The sequence below is a fragment of the Vigna angularis genome, chromosome 4 (genome assembly GCF_016808095.1).
Source record: "Vigna angularis cultivar LongXiaoDou No.4 chromosome 4, ASM1680809v1, whole genome shotgun sequence".
In the NCBI taxonomy this organism is placed as follows: Eukaryota; Viridiplantae; Streptophyta; class Magnoliopsida; order Fabales; family Fabaceae; genus Vigna; species Vigna angularis.
Window position 1 is genome coordinate 6,996,044 of NC_068973.1, and position 24,122 is coordinate 7,020,165.

At 35.0% G+C, this 24,122-nt stretch overlaps 1 protein-coding gene across 3 annotated transcripts; it reads left to right on the forward strand.

Annotated features, from left to right (window-relative positions):
* Window positions 1–4,970: 4,970 nt before the first annotated feature.
* On the forward strand, window positions 4,971–15,970 carry LOC108331894 (uncharacterized). 3 transcript variants are annotated; one of them, XM_017566895.2, is made up of 27 exons: window positions 4,971–5,245; window positions 5,360–6,079; window positions 6,299–6,407; window positions 6,521–6,618; window positions 7,600–7,755; window positions 8,107–8,175; window positions 8,727–8,849; window positions 8,934–9,083; window positions 9,207–9,338; window positions 9,417–9,496; window positions 9,603–9,697; window positions 9,787–9,854; window positions 10,065–10,166; window positions 10,268–10,341; window positions 11,139–11,246; window positions 11,426–11,501; window positions 12,060–12,196; window positions 12,294–12,453; window positions 12,546–12,722; window positions 12,864–12,980; window positions 13,068–13,223; window positions 13,570–13,737; window positions 13,837–13,949; window positions 14,909–15,032; window positions 15,264–15,359; window positions 15,530–15,592; window positions 15,681–15,970. In XM_017566895.2, the coding sequence occupies exons 1-27, from the start codon at window positions 5,084–5,086 to the stop codon at window positions 15,702–15,704; spliced, it is 3,657 nt and encodes a 1,218-aa protein (XP_017422384.1). In that variant the 5' UTR covers window positions 4,971–5,083; the 3' UTR covers window positions 15,705–15,970. The 3 variants fall into 3 exon arrangements, 2 of the variants coding, with proteins under 2 accessions (XP_017422384.1, XP_017422385.1); XR_008248568.1 differs by lacking the exons at window positions 14,909–15,032; window positions 15,264–15,359; window positions 15,530–15,592; window positions 15,681–15,970 and having other exon boundaries at window positions 13,068–13,215; XM_017566896.2 differs by lacking the exons at window positions 14,909–15,032; window positions 15,264–15,359; window positions 15,530–15,592; window positions 15,681–15,970 and having other exon boundaries at window positions 13,834–13,949.
* The last annotated feature ends 8,152 nt before the right edge of the window (window positions 15,971–24,122 follow it).

A 24,122-nucleotide genomic window follows, 5' to 3' on the forward strand; every position in this document is an offset into this window, starting at 1 on the left:
TTTTCATTTCAAAATTAGAAAATTTTGTTACTTAGAATTTGTTTGAGGCATTAATTAACCTTCCATTATACTTTCTTTGAAGGGTGAGGGTTTCAACTTTCATTCAATGGGTTTGACTCTCTCTTCTGCTCTGTCATCAACCATACTTATTATTATTATTATTATTATTATTATTATTTTCTTGTTTTAGAAGAAACATAAAATAGTATTTTGTTTTGAATTAAGACACAATACAGTGTTTTTCAAAATTCAGAGGAGATTTAACCATCATTTTATTTTCCTAAAATGTCAAAATAAATATAATTATTTATTGTAAAATTAATAAATATTCAAATTACTGGTAAATATTTAAATAGACGATTAATTACAATGAAAAAATGCTGGTTTGATTATAATAAAAAAAATTAATATTTTATAAAATATATGACTTTCTCCAAGTAGTTATAGTAATCAAATAATCATATTAAGTATTTCTTTATGTTGTCATTAAATCACTGTACAAAATAATAAACGTATATGATACGAAGATTGATTTCACGTTTATTAGTCAACAAGACACTATAAACAAGTCCCTTAAAAATATTAATTAAGAACACTTGTTTATAATATTAAATAACATTAGTTACATTTAGTTAAAATGTTGTCACTAGTTTCTATATTTTCTCTCTGTTTTATACTATTAGTTATTACCATAATTTATCTATTATGATGTATTTCTATCTATTTGCTTCTAATTTATCCGTATACGCTTTTTATATATATATATATATATATATATATATATATATATATTAGTACTTTTAATTTATATCTTTGGTGATATCATTATCAATCCCATATTTTTTATTTTATTCATTCACTTAATTTCTAAAAGTATATAACATGAGAAGTGATGTTAGGTTTATCGAAGAAAAGATTTTCTGTAGGTTACACAAACATCAATGATATCTGAGTCAATTATATAAGGTATCGACGCGTACCTAAAACCTTATAAGTGAAACAACCTTTTAATACCATTTAAAACAATTTAGTTTAATGATAATTTTGGTCTCTTATAATTTTACTTTCCATCTTTTTCATAATATAATACGAGTAGAAAATAGTTTTTTTTTTTAAAATATTTTGAACATATTTAAGTAGTTGTCAAAATGATAATAAATTTTCTTCAATTAAATATAATTTATATTTATTATTACGGCAGGAACATTCACTTGAAGAAGACAAAAATGAATAATATTATAACATACCTTCCTATTGTCTGGTAACATCAAAATCTTTTGTTTGGACATTCGGATACAATATTTCTAAAATCCAAACATGTGAAACAATTTCTTCGTTTGTCTTTCTTGAAATTTGAAGTAATTCTTAGAAGGATAAGAGGATCTTAATCAACTAAAGAGGTGTTAGAAAAACCAATAACCAATGGATGATCATAGAAATGTAGCAAAAGCATCAAACCATGGTGTGACTTTTAAGAAAACAAAGTTGAACAAAAAATAAGTAGTATGAAACCGTGGTGTGGATTAAAGAAAGGAATATGAAGAACACACTTTTAAAATGGAATCATAAATGATAAGTGCAACGAGAAGTTACCACTTGAAGGAGTTTCCCGAGATTGCAATCAAAACAAAAGAACACTTTTAAGAAGTTATCTCACGAATTAAAGTATATTTTATAAGAGGTTTCAAATGTTATTTAGAGTAGAGTGGTGCAATCAAAATAAGAGAAGGAATTAGTTTAAAAATGGTTATTAGATATATTATCTTTATCTTTTATTATTATTGATGATTATTTTATATGTATTTGACTATTTTTAATGAAAAAGCGTTCTGATGTATTGTATATTTTTCAAACTTTTTATAATGAAATTAAAACTCAGTTTGATGTTTCTATTCAAACTTTATACAATGATCATGGTCGTGAATATCTTTTCTATCAAATTTTATGTGTTTATACACCTTAACAAAATGGGATGGTTGAACGTAAAAATAATCATCTTATTGAAACAACTTGCAGTCTTTTAATTCATGATAAATTCCTTAATATTTTTGGAATGATGTTATTCTTACTACATGTTATTTCATTAATCGCATGCCCTTTTCTGTTTTAGATAATAAAATTCGTCATTATATTTTATTTCCTCATGAACCCCTTTACCCCTTACCTTTAAAAGTTTTTGGGTCTATATGTTTTGTTCATAATTTTAATCCTGATCTTGATAAGTTAGCTCATTAATCACACAAATGTATTTTTTTAGGCTTTATTATATCAAAGAAAGGATACAAGTGTTTTTCTCCTTCTCTTAATCCCTATTTTATATTTATAGATGTCACCTTCAATGAATCTTCCTTTTATTTTAACGATTATTCTTCTTTTGATATGTATCCTTCTAATACTATCAATATTTCTATTATTTGTGATCCTCCAATTGTGCCTAGTCCACTAGGTGTTTCTTAACAACCACTAAGTGACTCAATTCAAAAGTCAATTATCTTGTCTCCTCTGGCTTTGACAATTAAGTCTACCCTTCCAAATACCCTCCAAAAAAGGTATACGTTCTTGTAGTCCTTCTCCATATTATATTGCTTTAAGTTATAATAGATTGTCTTCACCTTTTTATACATGCCTTTCATCTATTTCTTCTGTGACCATCAAAAATCTATTACTGATGCCTTAGTCCATCATGGTTGGCGTTAGACCATGCTAGACAAACTAAGTATTTTTCAAAATAGTGGAACTTGGGAGTTTGTCCCAATACCGTTTGGAAAATTTGTTATTGGTTGTAGGTGAGTTTTTGCTATCAAAGTTGGTCATGATGAAACTATTGATCGCCTCAAAGCTCGTCTTGTGGCCAAAGGTTACACACCAATTTTTGGGTTGGATTATGGTAATATTTTTTCTACAGTGACAAAGACGACATATGTTCGTTTATTTATGATCATGGTGACTATTCAACAATGATCTCTTTATCAATTAGATACAAAAAATGTATTTCTTAACGGAGATTTGAAAGAAGAGGTTTATATGGAGCAACCTTCGGGATTTATTGCTCAGGAGAATCTTCTGGGTTGGTATGTCGTCTTCACAAATTCTTATATGGCCTAAAACAATCTCCTAGAGCCTAGTTTGGAAAATTTAGTAACGTTGTTCAACAATTTGGTATGACTCGGTGTGAAGCGGATCATTCAACCTTTTATTGTTACTCGTGTGTTGGATGTGTCTACTTAATAATGTATGTTGATGACATTGTTCTTATAGGAAGTGACAATCATGGTATCTCTTAGATGAAACAACATCTTTGCAACCATTTTAAGACCAAAGATCTTGTCAAACTTAGATACTTCTTGGGTATTGAGGTGACATAATCCAACGATGTATTGTTATATGCATAGGATATTTTGGACGAAACTAGGTTGATGAATTCAAAATTTGTGGACACACCCATGGATCCTAATACTAAATTTCCACCAAAACAGGGGAGTCTATGTCAGACCCAAAGAAATATAGAAGACTAGTTAGAAAATTTAATTATCTCACAATTACTTGTTCTTACATTTCCTTTATCACTTAGTGAACTAGACATAAAATGGTTCCAAACCTGTGGTGAAAAGTGGTGCTCAGTGGTACCCTGTCACTGCTCAACACCAAATCATTCGCAAAATGGTTACTTAGCCCTAAAAGTTGGCGCTCAACGGTCTAGAGAAAAATTGCTTCTAGACTTCCACAAACTAGCTTACACTTAACGCTACACATGCACCACTTAACGCCATATCAGGAACTTGCACATTCAAATATGTGATTTAGGAAAACTAGGGACTTGTTCGTATATGCTTCTACAAACAATAAAAACACGATCAATGCACACCATTAGGACCACTAATCAACAAAGACTCTTATAGAAGATCCATACGTCACATGCAACCACAAAAGGCTCGCATGGAAAGGAAGAATAAAACATACCAAAAAGTGGAGCAGAAAACCAACTTTCTATATCTGAGAAACTGATCGAATGGAGTGGAGAGCCTGCCTGAAAGATTGCTTCGGTGGTCTTTAATCATTAAACCAACAAGCAGAGAAGGAAAACCTTTAGAGAACTTTTAGAGAACTCTAGAGAAATGGTTTGTAGAGAGATGATGTGTTTTAAGATAATGAAACTCGTTCATAACAAAACTATTTATATTAAAACCTTTTAATATCAACATAGAAACACGATCATTGCACACTATTAAGACCACTAATTAACAGAGAATCTTATAAAAGACTCAAATATCACATGCAACGACATAAAGTTCACATGGAAAGGAAGAATAAAACAAACCAAAAAGTGGAGGAGAAAACCAAGTTACTCTATTTGAGAAACTGGTCAGAGGAAAGTAGAAGGTCTGCCTAAAAGATTACTCTAATGATCTATAATCTTCAAATAACGAGCAAAGAGGAAAAACCTTTATAAAGCCGTGAGAGAACTCTAAAAAAATAATTTTTAAAGGAACCATGTGTTTTAAAATAATGAAACTCTTTCTTAACAAAACTCTTTATATTAAAACCTTTAATATTAAAATAATTAAGTCTCACTATTTTCAAACTACTACCACTTCTAAAAATGTCATTTTTTAAATCTTTCCAAGAAATTATATATATATATATATATATATATATATATATATATATATATGATAATATAGATTAATAAAAATAGATACATACATGTGTTTTTATTTTATTTTTATTGTAGCAAAAGTTCATTAAATTATAAAATAATTTTATACGTATATTTTTTAATTATATAAATCATTTTTTAAATTTAGAAAATATATATTTTAAAGATTAAAATAATTTTTTTATTATGAGTAATTATTTAAATTTTAAAAGCTAATTAATAAAAAGTAAAATTTAAAAAGAAAATATAGAAAACAAAAATTGAATTAATGAAGTATATAGATAGTATAGAACATTGGTAAGGTAAATGCATTTTCACAGCAGTTGCCCTCCCTTGAAGTTTCGCTTCCCATTGTAAACACAACGGCATATGGTGCAAGCGACCGAGGTCTGGCCCAAGTTCCCGCGTTGTTAGAATAGAAGGGCAATGTCGGAGAGCAACCACAAGGAAATCCAAATCCGTGCCCTAACCGGCGAATCAATCACTCTTCTCGTCACTCCCACCACAACCCTCCACCACCTGAAGCTTCTCCTCCGCCATTCATTCCCCCCCGCCACCACCTCCCCCAATTTCCACCTCTTTTTCAAGGCACCACCACACTATTTCCCTCCTCCCTTTTCTCTTTCACCGACTGTCGCTCTTACTTTTCTTTTCTAGAATCAGTGATTACTAACTAACTAACTAACACATTGCTTGTTTCAGGGTGAAAAATTGCGATTGCAGACTCCAATTGCCTCTTACCCCATCCAAAGCGACGAGTTTATCGTCCTCATTCCCTTCACCAAGAAGGAAAAGGAACCTTCTAGAACATCCGACTCTCTTCAGCCTAATGTTCCTCACACTACCAATGCTTCAAGTTCGACCTCTGATCTCGCGGATTCTACGTGGGCCTCCATAAAGGAGGATTTATCACTTTTACGTGAGAGTAATGCGTCTAATTCCGAGTCAGGAAAAGAAAAACCGTTGGAGGCCTCGACCGAAGGGGGTTTAGGTCGTGAGAAGCAGATGGAGCTTCCCTATCATCTTATACTGAACACATTGCGAGATGGTAGCGAGGGTGGTCCTCTTAGCGAGCACAATTGCGAGGTTTTCGCGAAGGTTTTGGAATCCGTGAATTGTTTATCGGAACTGCCTCTCGGACACTGCAAGTTGCTGAAACGAGCTCGTTCGAAAGGAGGTGGAGGAGGTGGCGGCGGCGCCCTGAGAAAACGTGTCAGTGACGGTGTTGTATGTTTGTGTCCACCGTGGTTGAAGATAGCGGTGAAGGCGTTTGCATTTGTGAACATTTTTTCCGCGTTTATTTATTTGCAACTTCGAGATTTGACCTCGAGTCTTCTGGAGGAGGCGCTTAGTGAGCTTGCTAAGTTTGGGGTTAAACTTGGCCTCGTTGACATCAAGAATCTTTCGCTTCTCTGTCCTCATGTAAATTGATTGATTTTGTTTCTCCTTTTTAGTTTTGTGATTGTATTTCGTAGTTCGTTGTTGTTCATGTTGTGGTGACGTTGTAGGAATAGCGATTGTTCCTTAAAGTGACTATTCGGTGTTCAATGCATTGTTTTTGTTATGCTTTGTATTCAACAAGGAAATGGTTACGGTATGTTGCACTTTCCTGCTCTTTATTGTGGATTGAATTCTTTGCAGATGGTATGTTTCAGGGATGATGTAGAGAAGACAAGTTTTGGTGATAACATTGTTGTCCTTAATCATTCAACAGGCAATACAGATCTAGTTGAAGAAAATCCTAAAAGAGGTATACTGAAGATGTGGACTGTTGTTTTGTTGCTTTTATTTTCTGATATTCTTCTATTTCATCAGAATAGCATTTTTTTTTTCAATTTTGCTTGACATGTCTTGTTTAATTAGTTCGCAAGTGGTTGTATATTTCAAAGACTGTCAGTACATTGAAGAGAAGGGACAGTTCTTTCCGTAAATTTCTAGGATGGGCTTTTGAACAGTTGCCGGTATGTCTCTGTTACATTATTCTTCACAAATGAGCCACTGTGGACCCAATTGTGTTTAGTGAAAGTTGCTATAATAGATAGAAATTTTCTTCTGGAACCAAGCTTTGATTGTATAAGTATCATAGAATTTGCATTGTATCCTATACATCCACCTGTGTATACTTTGACTGATATTTCGCTTAGTAGTGTGGAACTCTTTTTCCCAATCTAAATTCACAAATTACACTCACAAATTGTTGGCTTGTTTAACAGGGCATTATGTTAGGATTATGTTAGAATGGTTATAATTCATAAAGTGCTAGTTATTAGGTAGGTAGGTAAGGATGCAGCTTTCTTTGTTGAAGGAATTGATGCAGTAAAAATGATATATATAGACAGTGACTAAAATGCTAAGAGTTTGGGAAGAGAAGTAGGTTAGATTCAAAGGGAACCATAAAAGGAGGGGTTTTGGTGAGTATAAACCTTTCAATTTACAACTGTAGCATGATGACCAAAGATGATAAATAAAGGTTTCTAGGATTGTATATGCTAGATTTATACACTTTTTTGTGTAGCTCAATATTTCAGAGTCTCTATAGGGTCAGGTCAGGTTGTTTAAACTTAAAATGAACGTTTCCATCTTTAAAATAATCACTTACTTAAGAAGTAGATAGGACTTGCTTATTATAAAAGCATAAAGCTGTTTATTTTTAAAACAGGCAGATTAGACAAACACAAAAACGTAAATTTGCATAACTTTTATTAAAAAAGCCTTTTTTTTTTTCAAAAATATAAGTACAAAGTAATTCACCCATAATCTGGAGTCTAAGCCTTATTGAAAAGTCACATGCTAGTTGTGTGACATAGTATGAATAAAAAGCACTTTAATGTCAAAATAAAACAGAACTGAAATTGTAAATGAACATTTTTAAGTTGCTCTGCATGAGGCACAATGCATCAGTAGTATTGAAGATGCTGAAAAATGTGCATTCTTATTTGCAGTATGAATTTGGAGATGAGATGACTGTGGGGATTTCCTTGGAAGAGTTGCGTGTTGCAGTCAAGGACAATGCTTTTGTCAAAAAAGAAGACAAATCCAAACGTGTAAAGAGAAGCAAAACTACCTCAAAATCTGACTTAAACCATATTGGGTGTCATGTACGCATTAATCCATTTTACATATTTATTTTTAACTTCTAGTCTTCTGCGTATATCCAAAATTTACCTGATGCAAGGAGATAACTATAGATAGAAATAGAGGATAACAAAACGCCTGTTTTCATGTGTCCAAAGAAAAAAATTTACTGTTTAAAAGGTTCATTTGGTGTGTGTCTGAAGCTGAAATTTTCAATAGAATTTTGGTTTGAATTTTAAAGAGATGGTTACTAGCAATTATTGCATCTTGAAATATATTGATGAAAAAGATGTTTATATATTGCTGAAAATTCTACAATTAGGGTAGATCATATAGCAGTGCGGTGCTTTACATCACTTGTTCTCTTTTGGCAGGACACAAAGTCATTAATGGCTGTGGAGATGATTGATCATCTTAAGAAAGGAATTGGATCAGAAGGGCAGGTCTTTGCTATTTTGTTGCAATAGTTTTTTGGGCTTTTGGAACTATAACATGAAATCTTCAAACCATGATTTGCATATTGACAACAGCAATATCAAATACTCAACAATAATATTTATTGATAAATTTAATGTTCGTTTTTCGCTCATGAATATGTACGGTGTCGATTGGCAATTGGAAAGGTTTCCCAGGAATGGATTTTAGCCAAGTTTCCCACAAAGACATTCCTATAGGAGAGGTGGAAACTAACTTTCCTGAGTTAAAATAAATTTTTTACTGGAAAACTTACCATGTTATTTTCATTAAGTCATTTAAAGTGTTAAAAAACTTAAAGATTTTGATAAAAATAATTCATTACGTTTTGATTTCAAAAAATCTTCTGTAAATATTCCTAGGAAATACTTTTCACCTACCAAACAATATTTAGTAATTCCAGGGAATCTTAATTCTCAGGATTCATGAATCATGATTCTGGGGTATGGAAAAAAATTCCTTCTACCCAACAATTCGTACTAGTGCTGAAGGCTGCATTATGAATGTTTGGTTAATGCAGATTGTGCATATTGAAGACATATGTGCCAGGAAAGCAATTTACAGCGAGATCCCTATTGATCTATCAGAGAAAATGAGATCTGCACTGAAGTGTATTGGAGTTTCCAAATTTTACAGTCACCAGGTACAAAATGAATATTTGGAACTGCATTTTCCAAACTAATAGTTTCTCACTCAATCAAAATTTTCTGCTGTGTGGTTTACATAGGCAGAGTCTATACAAGCTTCTCTTCATGGTGAAAATGTTGTTGTGGCTACAATGACATCAAGTGGCAAATCCCTTTGCTATAATCTACCAGTTCTAGAAGTTTTGTCTACAAATTCATCTTCATGTGCTTTGTACATATTTCCCACGAAGGTTGTTGCAGTCTATCATTTATTTCTGAATTCTAAAGTCTAAATGCCTCCACATAATCATAATATCTCTTTTTCTGTTCTGTGGGGATTGTTGTTTAGATAGCTAAAATATTTTATTATGCAGGCATTAGCTCAAGATCAACTAAGAGCTTTGTTACACATGACAAAAGGATTTGATAATGACTTTAATATTGGTATATATGATGGTGATACTTCTCAGAGTGAGAGGATGTGGCTCCGTGATAATTCTAGATTGGTAATTTATTAACTAATGTTTCCTCTGGACCAAGCAGATTCCAATAAAATGTCCTCATTTGATATTATACCGATGCAGTTGATCACAAATCCAGATATGTTACACATATCAATCTTACCCCATCATCAACAGTTTAGTCGAATTTTATCAAACCTAAGGTATATTGGTTTGGTATATGATCAACCATATTGGTTTGGTATTTGTATGGAATATTTTCTAATGGATTGTTATTGTGTTTTGGTTTATTCTATCTTAATCAATTAGGTTTGTGGTAATTGATGAAACTCATACTTACAAGGGAGCGTTTGGAAGTCACACCGCCCTTATTTTGAGGAGGCTAAAACGACTCTGTTCACATGGTTTAGAGCTTTGCAAAACATTTCCTTATAAACTTGTGTATTTAAATTTTAAAGGGAACTGTGAGTCAACAATTTGGTTCTACTTGCAGTATATGGATCTGTTCCTTCTTTCGTTTTTTCTACTGCAACTTCTGCAAATCCCCGGGAGCATTCTATGGTAAATAATTCTTGGAAGTAGTTACACTTTTATACACTTGGTTTTACATATTTCTTTAGCATGTTGTCAGTCAGACGGACCTGACTTTTTTTAATGCATGCATGTTTTACTTTGTATTTTTTTTTTTAGAATTCTATGGTTATTTGATATTCTTCTCGGAATTGCTTTACTTCCATACTTTGATTAAGCCATGAATTGTCTGTGTCCTAGGAACTTGCAAATTTATCTACGCTGGAGCTATTTCAGAATGATGGAAGTCCATCTACAAGGAAACTTTTTGTCCTTTGGAACCCTGCTGTGCGTCCAAAATCTGTAAGTTGAAATTTTAATGTATTTATGAAGTTGAATAGTTCTTATATTGTTAACCAAAGACATATATCTATGAGATAAATTATGTTGCTACATGACTACAGTTCATTAAAAAAGCTCAGTTTGCTATGGGAACTGATGAGTTGGCTGATGAAAGTGCTAATTTTGTTCGTTCAAGGTGATAATCCTTATATGTAAGGAAAAAACTTTGCAACTATTGCTTTTGATGTATGCAACCTTATGCTTAGTTGAGCTGCATGCTTTAAGCACTGCTAATGCAGTTTTAGCTTGAGTAATGTGTTATTATAATTGTATGGATGGATTCCCTAGAATGATTTGTACCTCCTATGTCTTACCACATGCAAGGGCCTATTGGGCTTAAGGCATGCTCTTAGGATTGTCTGACCTTGGACTGATATTTAATTTAATTAAGAAAATTGAAGAATGATATTTAATTCCAATACCATGTTCATCATAAACATTACTTGAAGCTTAAGCTGTTATGTGAAAGCCTTGCAATTGCTTTATACCTAACTGGAAAAAGTGGCCAAGGCATAGAGCAGAGAGAAACAGTTCAATTCAATCTCAATTTAATAAAATGTCGAACTGATAGAACTTTCTGGTGGGAAACAAATGATAGGAACCCGACACCTGTCCATGCTCTGGACAAGTTTAGTGTATTAGTAGACATCACAAAAGAGGAATAATTTTTTTAAATATATATTTTTTTGTTTGAGATTTAACAAAGCAACATATTCAGATTTATAGTAGTAAACAATTAGAGTTCCCTATAATTTGCAATTTTCTTCATATTAGATTTAATGTATACCAATAAAGCAACTCAACGTGCTGTATAAAATGAAGAGTCTTGAATATTTAATATTTTTATGATTTGTATAAATATTAGGCTTTGCAGTATTCTAAAGTATCTTTAATTTGAATGCTTTTTGTGTGTCCTCTTGGTTTTCTTTGCAGCCCAATTGTGGATGCTTCACGTCTTTTTGCAGAAATGGTTCAGCATGGTCTTCGCTGTATTGCATTTTGTAAATCAAGGAAACTTTGTGAGCTTGTTTTATCCTACACGTATGTCAAATCAATTTCATGTTCTTGTGTAGTTTAGTATAATCAATATTGTGATTTGATAATTTACTTTTCTTACATTATGATTTTGTTATTTAATATCTGTTTTCATATTAAAGTTAATGGTTATTTAAGGTTTTAAAGGTAGATGCTCATGCAATTTGAATTGCTGTAAATGACAGCCGTGAGATTCTTCATGAGACAGCCCCGCATCTGGTTGATTCCATATGTGCATATCGTGGTGGCTACATTGCAGAGGTCTCATTTTTTTTTCTGGTTTGAAATCATATCAAAACATAGATTTGGTGAAGATAAAATGATGATATTTACATGTTGGAAAATATAAGATGAAGAACAAAAGTTAGATATAAGCTGCTACTGAAATTTTGGTTATTTGATAGAGCCTATCGCTTGAGTTATTGAGTCTAACTGCGTCTGACTATTTGGACTTGCTTCTTGTTGTTGAAAGGATTTCTACCTTTTTACACTATCAGCTTGATATTGTATCTTTCGTTCTTGGTTACAGTTTATTTTATATTTTTTGATTTGAAACTTATTATTGTTTATCAGATTCTATATTTACCATTAGTTCTATTTATTTATATATATGTATGTATATATAGAGAGAAGTAGCACTAATGAAGTTTTGTTGAAAAGTAGTGAACCTCTCTACGTACATATGATTCTTTTTTTGGTCCATTTCTCATTTTGATTTATTTGCAGGCTAACTCTTGTTTTTCTTAATTAATGGGCTGATGATTTTTTGGACATCATATGGTTCTCCTAGACTCAGTACTGGTTGCTGCACATTGACAGGAAAGAAGAAAAATAGAGAGTTCATTTTTTGGTGGTAAAATATGTGGTGTTGCTGCAACTAATGCTCTTGAGTTGGGCATTGATGTTGGAGAAATTGATGCCACTCTGCATCTAGGATTTCCTGGTAGTATCGCAAGGTATTTGCCCAGTTGTTTTAACATCCATGACTTATTAAACATATTTAATAGCTTTATATGTGTGGATTTATGTACTTTAAATCAATTACACTTTTAGCTTATGGCAACAAGCTGGTAGAGGTGGGAGGAGAGATAAACCATCGCTTGCTGTCTATGTTGCATTTGGGGGACCTCTTGATCAATACTTCATGAGACATCCCAATAAACTTTTTGGAAGACCAATTGAATGTTGTCATGTTGATTCTCAAAACAAAAAGGTTCTTTAACTTTGGCCTATTCTTTTTTTGGATCTACTATTTTGAGTTTGAACAAATGGAAGTTTATGCTAATTATGGCAGACTTTGTTCAGATTCTTGAGCAACATTTGGTCTGTGCTGCTCATGAACACCCTCTAAGTGTGAACTACGATGAACAATATTTTGGTCCTTGCTTGGAGAGTGTTATAATTTCTCTAAAAGCTGCAGGATACTTGAGTTCTATTCTATCATCTGATTCTTCTAGAATATGGAACTACATTGGTCCCGAGGTTGTGATTTATTTTTTGAAAAAATTAGGTTTCATGTCTGTCTTTTCTAGTTGATTAATAATTTTTGAGCTCTATAAAATATTTGCAGATTCTAAGATTACTATTTTTTCTTGTTTGTCTGTGGTTCCTTCTATGTTCCAGAAATTACCCTCACATGCAGTCAATATCCGAGCAATAGAAACTGTAAGATACAGTGTCATAGATCAGAAAAAAAATAAAGTCCTTGAAGAGATAGAGGAAAGCAAGGCATTCTTTCAGGTTGTGACTTTTACTTCCTAGATGAAAAGAGTAATTTGGCTTCTTTTTCTTATCTATGTCTCATTAAGTGTATATAACTTGATTCAGGTATATGAAGGTGCTGTGTACATGTGCCAGGGGAAAACCTATTTGGTTGAAAAATTAGATCTGTCTAATAAAACTGCTTTCTGCAAAGAGGCTGATCTAAAGTATTATACAAAGACTCGAGATTACACTGATATTCATGTCATTGGGGGTAATGTTGTATGTATTCTCCTGCTTGCTCGAGATCCTTTGGATTATCTTCATGAATTTTATAGTGTACGACTATTGTTAATATTTGGACATTATTGATTCTTGTTCTTTAGACTTGTGTTGTGCTAGATCATGTTCACTGATTCTTTAGAAAATCATGGTTACTGTTTACTTCTTGCTCTGGCCTGACTGCATCAAGTAAGAATTAGATGTATCTAATTTCAGCAAAGTAAAAACCTACAAGCTTAACAAGCTTAATGTACTGCTAAATCATGTAGAGTAATATATACTTTACATAATTCCAGAAATTAGGAACTGGGATATTTAGGTCTTTCAAAGATCATGTGTCTTGCAGGCTTATCCGCTCAAAGTAGAAACGAACAACTTTCCAAAATCAAATGCCCGGGCTGATATATGCAAAGTAACAACTACTTGGTTTGGCTTTTATCGTATTTGGAGAGGAAGCAATCAAATCTTTGATGCTGTTGACCTCGCACTTCCTCATTACTCATACGAGTCACAGGTAATTTGAGCACTTTTAGGTGTTTTTTTTAATGACTTTAATAATTCTCGTGTGGCATGTGTTTGTTTTGACATCAATATGTTCTATGCCTCTAAGTAGGCAGTTTGGGTTCCTGTGCCACTGTCTATAAAAGAAGCAGTAGTCAAGCAAACTTATGATTTCCGTGGAGGTCTGCATGCTGCTTCACATGCAATTTTACACGTAGTGCCTTTGTAAGTTTCTTGTGTTAATCTTTAAGCTTTGGCATCAGCATGATATACAGTAGTCCTATTCTTTTCATCCAAGTTCTGCGTACCGTTAATCATGAACTTTGTTGTATGTGGCAGATTATGCTGAGCTCTATTTTATTTGTTTTTGCTTTAAATATCGTATATTTAGAATTATATCATTTTCCTTCTCACCCATTCACATAAATTACCATTAACAATACTATCATTGATAGAGTCAGTCACACCAACTATCCTGGGTTTATTGTCCTCAATTATACTCAGCTCATCACTTTTTCATACAATGATCTCCATTTATCTTTCACCTGTATGTAAAGCTACAATGGGGATTTTTCTTATTGACAATGCTGAACAAGGTGTTTGACAATCATGGGAAGTTAGTGTAATTTTTGAAAGAAATAAAGACAGGTGTAATTTGGACCAAATCTAAAGATGTTCTTTGTTATTACTAATATTATTTCAGCAGATATAGAAGTTTTGTAAAAGTTCTCAACAAATGCTCCCAATCTTTTGAAATCTGTCTGGAAATATATAAAACTATTGGTAAAGGAGTTCTTATCATTTTAGTGCCACTTTTCATCTTAGCAAGTTGTTTGTTGCTCATTAATTGCCCCTTGAGTTTGCTCATAAAAGATAATTATTATATAATTGATTGTCAATTTCTATTTAGATGCTTGCCATTTTTGAGTTTGTTTATCTATGTTTTTGAAGTAAGGAATGACGTGGCTATGAATTTCTCTTAATTGAGATGTTGGAGTTTACTTTTTCTGCACTCTGGACCCTGTATTAGTGAAACTTAACATGGAAAGTGAAAATTTGCTAGTCTGGCATATCAAGACATTAAAACCTTTTCCTCTTTCTACTGCATGACACTGTTACAATTTTTCGTCCCGAGTAATTCCTATTAATTTATGTGTAATATTATTACATGCATTTGCTTGCAGACACATCACTTGCAACTTGTCTGACTTGGCTCCTGAATGTCCAAACCCTCATGATGCCCGATTTTACCCCGAAAGAATTCTAATATATGATCAACATCCCGGAGGATGTGGAATTTCAGTGCGGGTGAATAACTTGAGCTGTCTAACCATTTAGATGATATTTAACTTGCGCTATATTTTCATCAGTACTTATCTGAAGCCTGATATTTTCAACAATACCTTTCTGTTCTGGTTTTGGTTATTAAACTATCCTGTTTTAATAGATTTGTCGTACTACTTTCTGGTTTAACAATTTTCCCAAGTACCAATCAATGAGGAGACTTTCACCTCATGATATTTTTGGAATTTTGTACAGGTTCAACCCTATTTTACAAAGTTCCTGGAAGCCGCACTAGAGCTTCTCACATGTTGCTGCTGCTCAGCGGAAGCGGGTTGCCCTAATTGTGTTCAGGTCTGGATCGTTTTTACTTTTCAATGATTAGTTCGACATTTTTTTTTTCAATTTGCTCCTGTTAGCTATTTTTGGTCAGAAAAAAATTATTTGACCATTTATTGATATTTCTTTTTAAATTGCATCCTAATTTGGCATCTAGTGTTCCTAAAGTTTTTTGCATATTGTAGAGCTTTGTTTGCCATGAATATAACGAGGTTTTGCACAAGGATGCAGCCATCATGATCATAAAGGTTACTTGATTGAACTTCATGGCATGATTTAAGTGGATAATTACATTCCAATTTCCACCTTGATGATTGGGGAAAGTTGTTCTTTCAGGGTATTCTGGATGCGGGAAACTAGTAATTCAAAACATGTGCTTGGCTAATTTGAAGGCATGTTAAGGAAAAAGCACCAATGAAGTTTTCGTCTATATAAAGTTTTACTCTTCAATTTTAGTGAATTAGGATTCAAAGCACTATAAATTAAAGGCGCACATGCCTTTATTTGCTTTAAGCTAATTTTTCTTTAGAACTTGTTCTTATTGTCTGGTTAGTTAGGAAAGTTGAATGTTAAAATAAATTGCATTGAATGTGAAATGTTAAGAAATAAATAAAGTGCCTATTTCAAATGTTTTAAGAAAAATGTTAGCTCCTAAAAATATTAAACAATTATAAAATTTAATTTAGGTATGATTGCAATTTGCTCTTACTGGATTCATTATAACATATTTCATTGAACTATAAAATAATGACAATGCTTTAATGACATTTTGTTTATATATATATATATATATATATATATATATATATATATATATATATATATATATATATATATATATATAGTTTGAGGTGTTGTTATTCGAAATAAATATAAAAAATATATAACAAATATAAACTAAATTAAACCAATTTTCGCGATTTTATTTGGATTGGTGTTTGCAATTTTTAACTTTTAATTGCTTATTCTAAATTTTTTATTTTATTAAATATCTATTCTCTCTTTCCATCATTAAAGAATATAAAAACAAAACAAAATGTCAGATTTGAAAAGAAAAAAAGCCTTATCAAGTTACCAAATAGGTCATAATAACAGATTAGATGAAATATAGCAACCTAAAAAAAAAATAAAAATATAAACACATTCAATCAATAGTCAAATATACGTATAGAAAATAAAACATCACATGTTAAACTTTAATTGCAACATTTCCTTTCATTTATTTGGAAAAAGAAACATATCTTCTCAATAAATTATCATAAATCATTATAAAATATAATAACCAATATAATTGAAAAAATAATTAAATAATAAATTTTTTAAATAAAATATAAACATATGCATTTTTCAATTATCTCGGTATCTTGTACAAGTTCTTTAATTTCTATTGAACATGCGAAATATTTACTCTAATTTTGTGTACAAATGAATGCTTTAATGCCCGTTTAGAATCACCTGGTTTTGAATTATTATAATGTTTTCAAGAATTTTGCTCACGAAATCGAAGATTAGAAAGCAAATTGAAGAAAAAAAATAAACCTGTGGGTGTGGTTGCCTCTGTGGGTGTTGTCGCCGATAAGTAAATTTTGCTTATTTCCATTTTTTTTATTGATTTTTCTCCAAATCCATGTAAATGGTAACGTGAAATATGAAGTTTGCACTAATGAATGTAAACGTAAAATCAATGAGTTGGTGTAGTGGTTAAACAGCTTATGTTTCCACGTTCATATAATGTTTGATCTCTCACATGTGAAAACTCGTCAGAATAATGGATTGAGAAAAACTCACAGCAACACAGTAACATAAATAGATGTAAAGAGGTATATATGTGAATGATAAAAACTGACTGAAGTTTATTGTAAGATTGTATAAAATCCCATTAACGACATGCTCCACACTGTAGATGCACTAAACGGAGCTACTCATTATACCATTTTATTCTGATTCTAGAAACACATTTTCAGAACCCAAAAGCCAAACATTAGGGAAAAAAATAACAAGTTTGTTTGGTGATTGAATTAACCAATTTTGGACACCTAAAATCAGTGGTCAGTGATGATCATTATGGAACTCTTGGGTTTACCTACATTCAATTCCAATTTCGGATATAAATATCATATATTGTAGTAATGATCCTCAACGGAAATAATTGAACCAATCATGCATATTAAGCAATAAAGACGAAAAAAAAAGTTTTTAGGAATGATTATGATGATCTTAAAAATCATTTTCCTTTAAAATCATTAGAAAATTAATGTAATATTTTTTTTCACCTTTACATCTTTATGTTAATTCTAAAATATGATAAAGTTGTTAAGTTTTAATAAGTTAATACATTATTAATGACTTAATAAACTTATTTCTTCTTTTATTTATAATACCCTGATTAAGATTTTGTTTATATAAAACTCAAACTTGTTACCAGAAGTTTATAAATTTTTTGTGATTAATCATTAATTTCACAAAAATTTAATCATACCTAATAATCATTCAACTAACTGTAACATCCCAAAATATAGTAATTACCATAAATTAGAATTAATTACAATTAACAGTTAAAACATGCAGTTTTACACTAAACATAAAATTCCAAAACCGAACGTGCTTACGTACAGAGATAAAATACCATACAGCAGTATTTCAAAGTTTAAAGACGAACGATTTTACAAACTTTAACCGAAGCTAACAGAAAAATAAAGTCTACAACTTAACGAGCGCTCTAGGGCTCGGCTTTAACCTCTACTTCGACCAGATTGGCGTCCTCCAAATTTTCTTCTTCCAGCGTTTCTTCAAGCAACGCCTTTCCGTCTGCTCACATCCACATGGATGATCATTGCATAGACAAGACGAACGTTCATGGACGAACGACAACACAAGGAAATAACACAGGGTAAGCTTATTGAATTTAATTCACAAGTCATTCATACACATAGCATTTTAACATTTATAAAATATCACAACACATAAAATCAGTTTAAACTCTCATAAGACAGACCGTCCGGACTGTATGAATCCATGTATCTACAGGCGTTCGTGCACCCGGGTGATGTGATAACTGGAAACATTCAACAGCTGCCACCCGAGGTTAGTCCTATCAGTCCAAAGTACTCATTAGGACTAGAACCTCCTGCCGTTCCCACACATGACCTACTCCCCTCTACTTGAGGACGAGCACTCACGGAACATCAGGATGAACTGCCATCAACAGATTTACCATGGTCATACTACACAACTTCTCATATTCAAATCATAGAGACGTTCCTCCTTGGAACGCTCGTTCAAATTCCATAATCATAGTTTCATCTCATATACCGTTCACACATTATACAATTCCCTCTAAATCACATTTTCATTCTTAGTTCCACTTTCATAAAAAGACGAGCGTTCAGCCCCCTTCATAATGAGGACGAACGTTAACATGATACCGAGAGATACTCGTTTCTGAAAGAAAGAAAACGAACGTCTTTCCAAGGACGGACGTCATGACCACTGGAATCAGTTAAATGGACTGACTCTAGAACGATTCAACTGATACTTAGAATAATTTAAATTCAAGGACTTTAGATCGAATCCAAATGAATAAAGACATCGCAAGGCTTTTAGATATTGATAACGGATACGAATTTATAAAAGATATTAACCGCCAGTCAATGACCGAACGCGAAAAGGATATTTATTTACTGTTTGGACGAACGCTATTTTCATACGTTGGGAATTCAAGTGTAAGGACGAGCGTTCGGTATAAGACCGAGCGCCACTTATAACGAACGCTTTGGGTCGAGACCCATCGCTGATGCAGAATATTAATAGAAACAGAAATTTATAAGGTAATCATAGTGAATAGAATTATTTATGAATGACTAAGTATATAAGGTTGTGTTTTTCTATGCTTCTCACTTTCTCGCATAACACTCAGAGTATCTACGTTTGGCCGAACGCTCAAACGTAAGACTAATACAAGAGGGCGTTCGTCCTAACACAGTATTCTTTCCAAATGAAAGAATTCTGTTTTCAAGGAAAGTACAAAATACCGAACGGTCAAAGACCGTTCGATAACGAACGTTCATTTTCATAGTATTTCATATTTCCAGTCTCAATTACAGTAACTCATTTTTCAGTATAAACCTTCATGCATTTAACTACGCATATCATAGTACATTTCATAAATTTCACATATCATCTCATCATCCAGATCTTACATCAAAGATTAATCATACAAATTTCATACTTCATAATTCCACATACTTCGTACAGCACAACACATACACATGAATTAAACTTAATAAGCTTCCCTTACCTGGATCAGTAGTGAACGAACGTCCTAACGCGAAATCCCGGATTCACCCAACTATCACTTCTATCCTCAGACCACTCAACTTCTTGCAAACTAAAACAAATTCCAGAATCAAAACTTGATTCAGATAAAGAGAATGCATATAACCAGATTTGGTTTTGCATGAACCCTAATAATGAACAGCTAAGGGACGAACTTACCAGAATTCAAAACTTGAACTTGTTCGGTTTGCTGGAAAGCTTATGACGTCTGGATTGCTTCTACGGTCTCTGAAATTGGATCGGAGAAGAAGAAGGTAAGTTATGGTAGAGAGAAGATCGGAGGTTCTAGAGAGAAGGCAGAGAATTTGGAAATCAAAGGTTTAGGGAAGAAGACGAAGCATGCAGAGAAGTGGGAGAGTGTTTTTCAGAAAAGTAATTTCTCTCCCCACGTAGGACGAACGTCCATTCACCTGCTGCCACTTGGATTCCACTAACGTTTTCGAATGTTCCAAAGTGACACTTGGCAGCTGCATGCAGAATGAGTGTGAGTGCGTTTTAATGGCACTGCACGTGTGGCGAGGGTGCATTAAATGGTGCTCAGAACGAGAGGGTGTGGTGCGTTTCTTAATAAAATTTCTAGACAGGATTTTAGAGCATTAATGACGTGATTTGACAGGTGGAGGTGATTTAAATTTTCGAGACCTTACATTCTCCCTAACTAAAAAAAATTTTCGTCCTCGAAAATCAAAGCTTACCAGGAAATAGGTGAGGGTACAAGTCCTTCATGGCGTCTTCTATTTCCCAGGTAGTGTCGCCCGTCTTCTCATCCCAAACTATCTTCACTAGACGAACGACTTTTCCCTTGTAATACTTAGTACGAACGTCTTCAACACGAACTGGCTTCATTTCGAACGTTCGGTCTTGACGAAGACGAACGTCCTCGAGCTCCAATATGTGCGAGGGATTTGCTATGTATTTCCGGAGTTGGGAAACGTGAAATACCGGATGAAGATTGGACAATTGAGGAGGCAAAGCTAGCTCGTACGCTACTGGGCCAATCTTCCTTAGTATTTGATAGGGTCCGACGAACTTCGGGGATAACTTCTTTGGTCGCATAGCTCTGCCGACTCCTGTGGTTGGATTAAGCCTAAGGAATACATGATCGCCAGATTGAAATTCTAACGGTCTCCTCCTCTTGTCTGCATAGGATTTCTGTCTGCTCCTTGACGTCTTCAATCTCTCTTGAATTAACTTCACCTTTTCCGTCGTTTGTTGTATGAGTTCGGGTCCAGTCAATACGTTCTCTCCTTCTTGAAACCAGCAAAGTGGTGTGCGACACTTACGTCCATAAAGAGCTTCGAAAGGAGCCATTCCAATGCTGGACTGGAAGCTGTTGTTGTAAGTGAACTCTACTAACGGCAGTACCTCATCCCAGGCGCCCATGTGATCTAGGACGCACGTTCTCAGTAAGTCCTCGAGCGTCTGGATGGTCCTCTCAGATTGACCGTCTGTCTGCGGATGATACGCTGAACTCATTTGTAACTTGCTCCCCAATTCACCTTGCAGAGATTGCCAGAACCGAGAAGTGAACCTCGTGTCTCGGTCAGAAATTATGCTTGAAGGCACTCCATGTAGACGAACGATCTCTCGGATGTAAAGCTTCGCCAAGTTAGTCATTGACATCTTCAAGTTAACGGCCAAGAAGTGAGCGCTCTTTGTCAACCTATCCACGATTACCCAAATTGAGTCATGGTTTCTGACTGTACGTGGTAGGTGAGTCACGAAATCCATGGAGATGTTGTCCCACTTCCACTCTGGAATCTCCAGCTGCTGCAACAAACCGCCTGGTCGTTGGTATTCAGCTTTCGCTCGCTGACAAGTTAAGCATGACGCCACGAAGCGAGCGACATCACTCTTCATCCCAGGCCACCAAAACAACTTCCTGAGGTCTTGATACATCTTAGTCATGCTAGGGTGCATGCTAAGACATCTGTGATGTCCTTCCTCCAGGATAATTCTCTTTAGTTCGCCATCATTCGGGACGCACGTCCTATCCATATAACGTAGAAGACCGTCCGTCCCGGTGTTGAAATGCTTAGCCTTATCTGTACCGAGCGCGTTTAAGATCAACACCAAATCTTCATCCTCCCTTTGCTTCATCCTGATCCGGTCGAACACGTCACTTGCTATCCTGAGGTTGCAGCATCTAATGCTGTTCGGCTCCAACTCGAACTGTAACCTTAGGTCTCTAAAGCTCTCCACCAGATTGAGTTCTCTCACCATCATAACTGAAACATGAACCGACTTCCTGCTTAGTGCGTCCGCCACTACGTTAGCTTTCCCCGGATGGTAGAGTAACTCAAACTCATAATCCTTTAGAAACTCAAGCCACCTCCTCTGCCTCATGTTTAACTCCTTTTGATCGAAGAGGTACTTGAGACTCTTGTGATCGCTGAAAACCTGAAAGGTAGCTCCGTACAGATGATGTCTCCAAATTTTCAAAGCAAAAATGACCGCTGCCAGCTCCAGGTCGTGTGTCGGATAGTTCCTCTCGTGAATTTTCAATTGTCGAGAAGCGTACGCCACTGCTCGTCTCTCTTGCATCAGTACACAACCCAAACCTTGATGAGAGGCGTCACAGTAGACTTCAAATGGTTTGGCAGTGTCCGGAATCACTAAAACCGGAGCGCTCGTCAACTTCTGCTTAAGCTCCTGAAAACTCTCTTCACACCGATCGGTCCAAGCGAACGGGTGATCCTTGCGCGTGAGCTGTGTTAGTGGTGCTACTATCTTGGAAAAACCTTAAATAAAACGCCTATAGTAGCCTGCAAGACCAACGAAGCTCCGCACTTCTGTAACCGAACGCGAACTCGCCCACTCCAAAACCGCTCGTACTTTTGCCGGGTCCACAGAAATTCCTTCGGCTGACACAACATGTCCCAAGAACTGCACGCTCTTCATCCAAAATTCACACTTTGACAACTTGGCGTACAGTTCCTTCTCCTTCAACACGCCAAGCACAATCTGCAAATGTTCCTCATGCTCTTCATGGCTCTTGGAGTAAATCAGGATATCATCAATGAAGACCACTACGAACTTGTCCAGGTAGGGTCGGAATATCCGGTTCATGTAGTCCATGAAGATTGCTGGCGCGTTCGTCACCCCGAACGGCATTACCACATACTCATAATGCCCATAACGAGACCTAAAGGCCGTCTTCTGAATGTCCCCTTCCTTCACCCGAATCTAATGATAGCCCGAGTGTAAGTCAATCTTTGAGAATACGCTCGCTCCCTGCAACTGATCCAGTAGGTCGTCAATCCGAGGAAGTGGATACTTGTTCTTGATGGTAAGCTTATTAAGCTGACGATAGTCAATGCAAAGTCTAGAGCTGCCATCCTTCTTCTTTACTAACAACACAGGCGCTCCCCAAGGCGATACGCTCGGCCTGATAAACTGCTTGTCCATTAATTCTTCAATCTGCTTCTTGAGCTCAACCAACTCAGCAAGCGACATTCTGTATGGTTGAACCGATATTGGTGCTGCTGTCGTCACCAGGTCGATCGTAAATTCAACCTCACGAACAGGAGGCAGTCCAGGTATCTCGTCTGGAAAGACTTCAGGAAACTCTTCAATTACCGATCGTCCTCCATTCGACTCATCTTGTGACGATCGTCCCCACTTTACTCCTACCAATTCTTCATCTGAATGCGTCATTATCAGGAAACAGTAGGCGCCCTCTACTATATCCTCCTTCAGCTGACCGAGCGTAACTGAGAACTCCTCTTCTCCTTCATCTGGAAAGACTAACTCTTTCTTACCACAATCTATGAGAATGCCATTGGTAGCCAACCAATCCATCCCCAAAATTACCTCTAAACCTTGAAGAGGCAAGCAGATGAGATTAACTTTGAATCTACGTCCCTCAACTTCTATAGGACATCTAAAGCAACCCGTAGATGTTCTAATCCCACCAGCCGCTGGGGTTGACACCACCAAGTCGAACTGTAATTCACTCTCCACTAACCCTAGCTTCTCAACGCACGCCTTCGAGATGAAGGAATGAGTTGCCCCCGAATCATATAACACGCAGCAAGGTTTTCCAAACAGCAAACAATTACCGATGATGAGTGTACCTGAACTAGCAGCTTCAGCACCCGTGATAGCATACACTCTTCCAACTGCCTGCGCACGTCCCCCTCTCCCTTGCTGTGTTCTTCCAGCGTTCGACGGTCTTGCTACCGCACGGCCTCCCATGTTACACTCCTGATCCGAGTGTCTGCTCCTTCTACACTTAGTGCAATATTTTCCACTAGTCAGTTGAGGACAAGCCCACCTATGGTGCGGTCCTCCACACTGGAAACATGTCAAACTCCTTGGCTGTCCAGATTGGCCGACAGTAGCCAAGGCTTGGGATCCACCCGAGGGTTGGGTTGGACGAACGTACGGGGGTCTTCTCACAGTAGAAGTATTCCTTGATAAAACCGGCCCCCTACTCAATTG

Bases quoted from the DNA above. Each gene is read 5' to 3' on its own strand.
- LOC108331894 (XM_017566895.2), top strand. From the start codon at position 5,084: ATGTCGGAGAGCAACCACAAGGAAATCCAAATCCGTGCCCTAACCGGC. The intron at 6,408-6,520 runs GTATACTGAAGA...TTGTTTAATTAG, and splicing joins TGAAGAAAATCCTAAAAGAG to TTCGCAAGTGGTTGTATATT. The intron at 13,224-13,569 runs GTATGTATTCTC...TGTGTCTTGCAG, and splicing joins ATGTCATTGGGGGTAATGTT to GCTTATCCGCTCAAAGTAGA.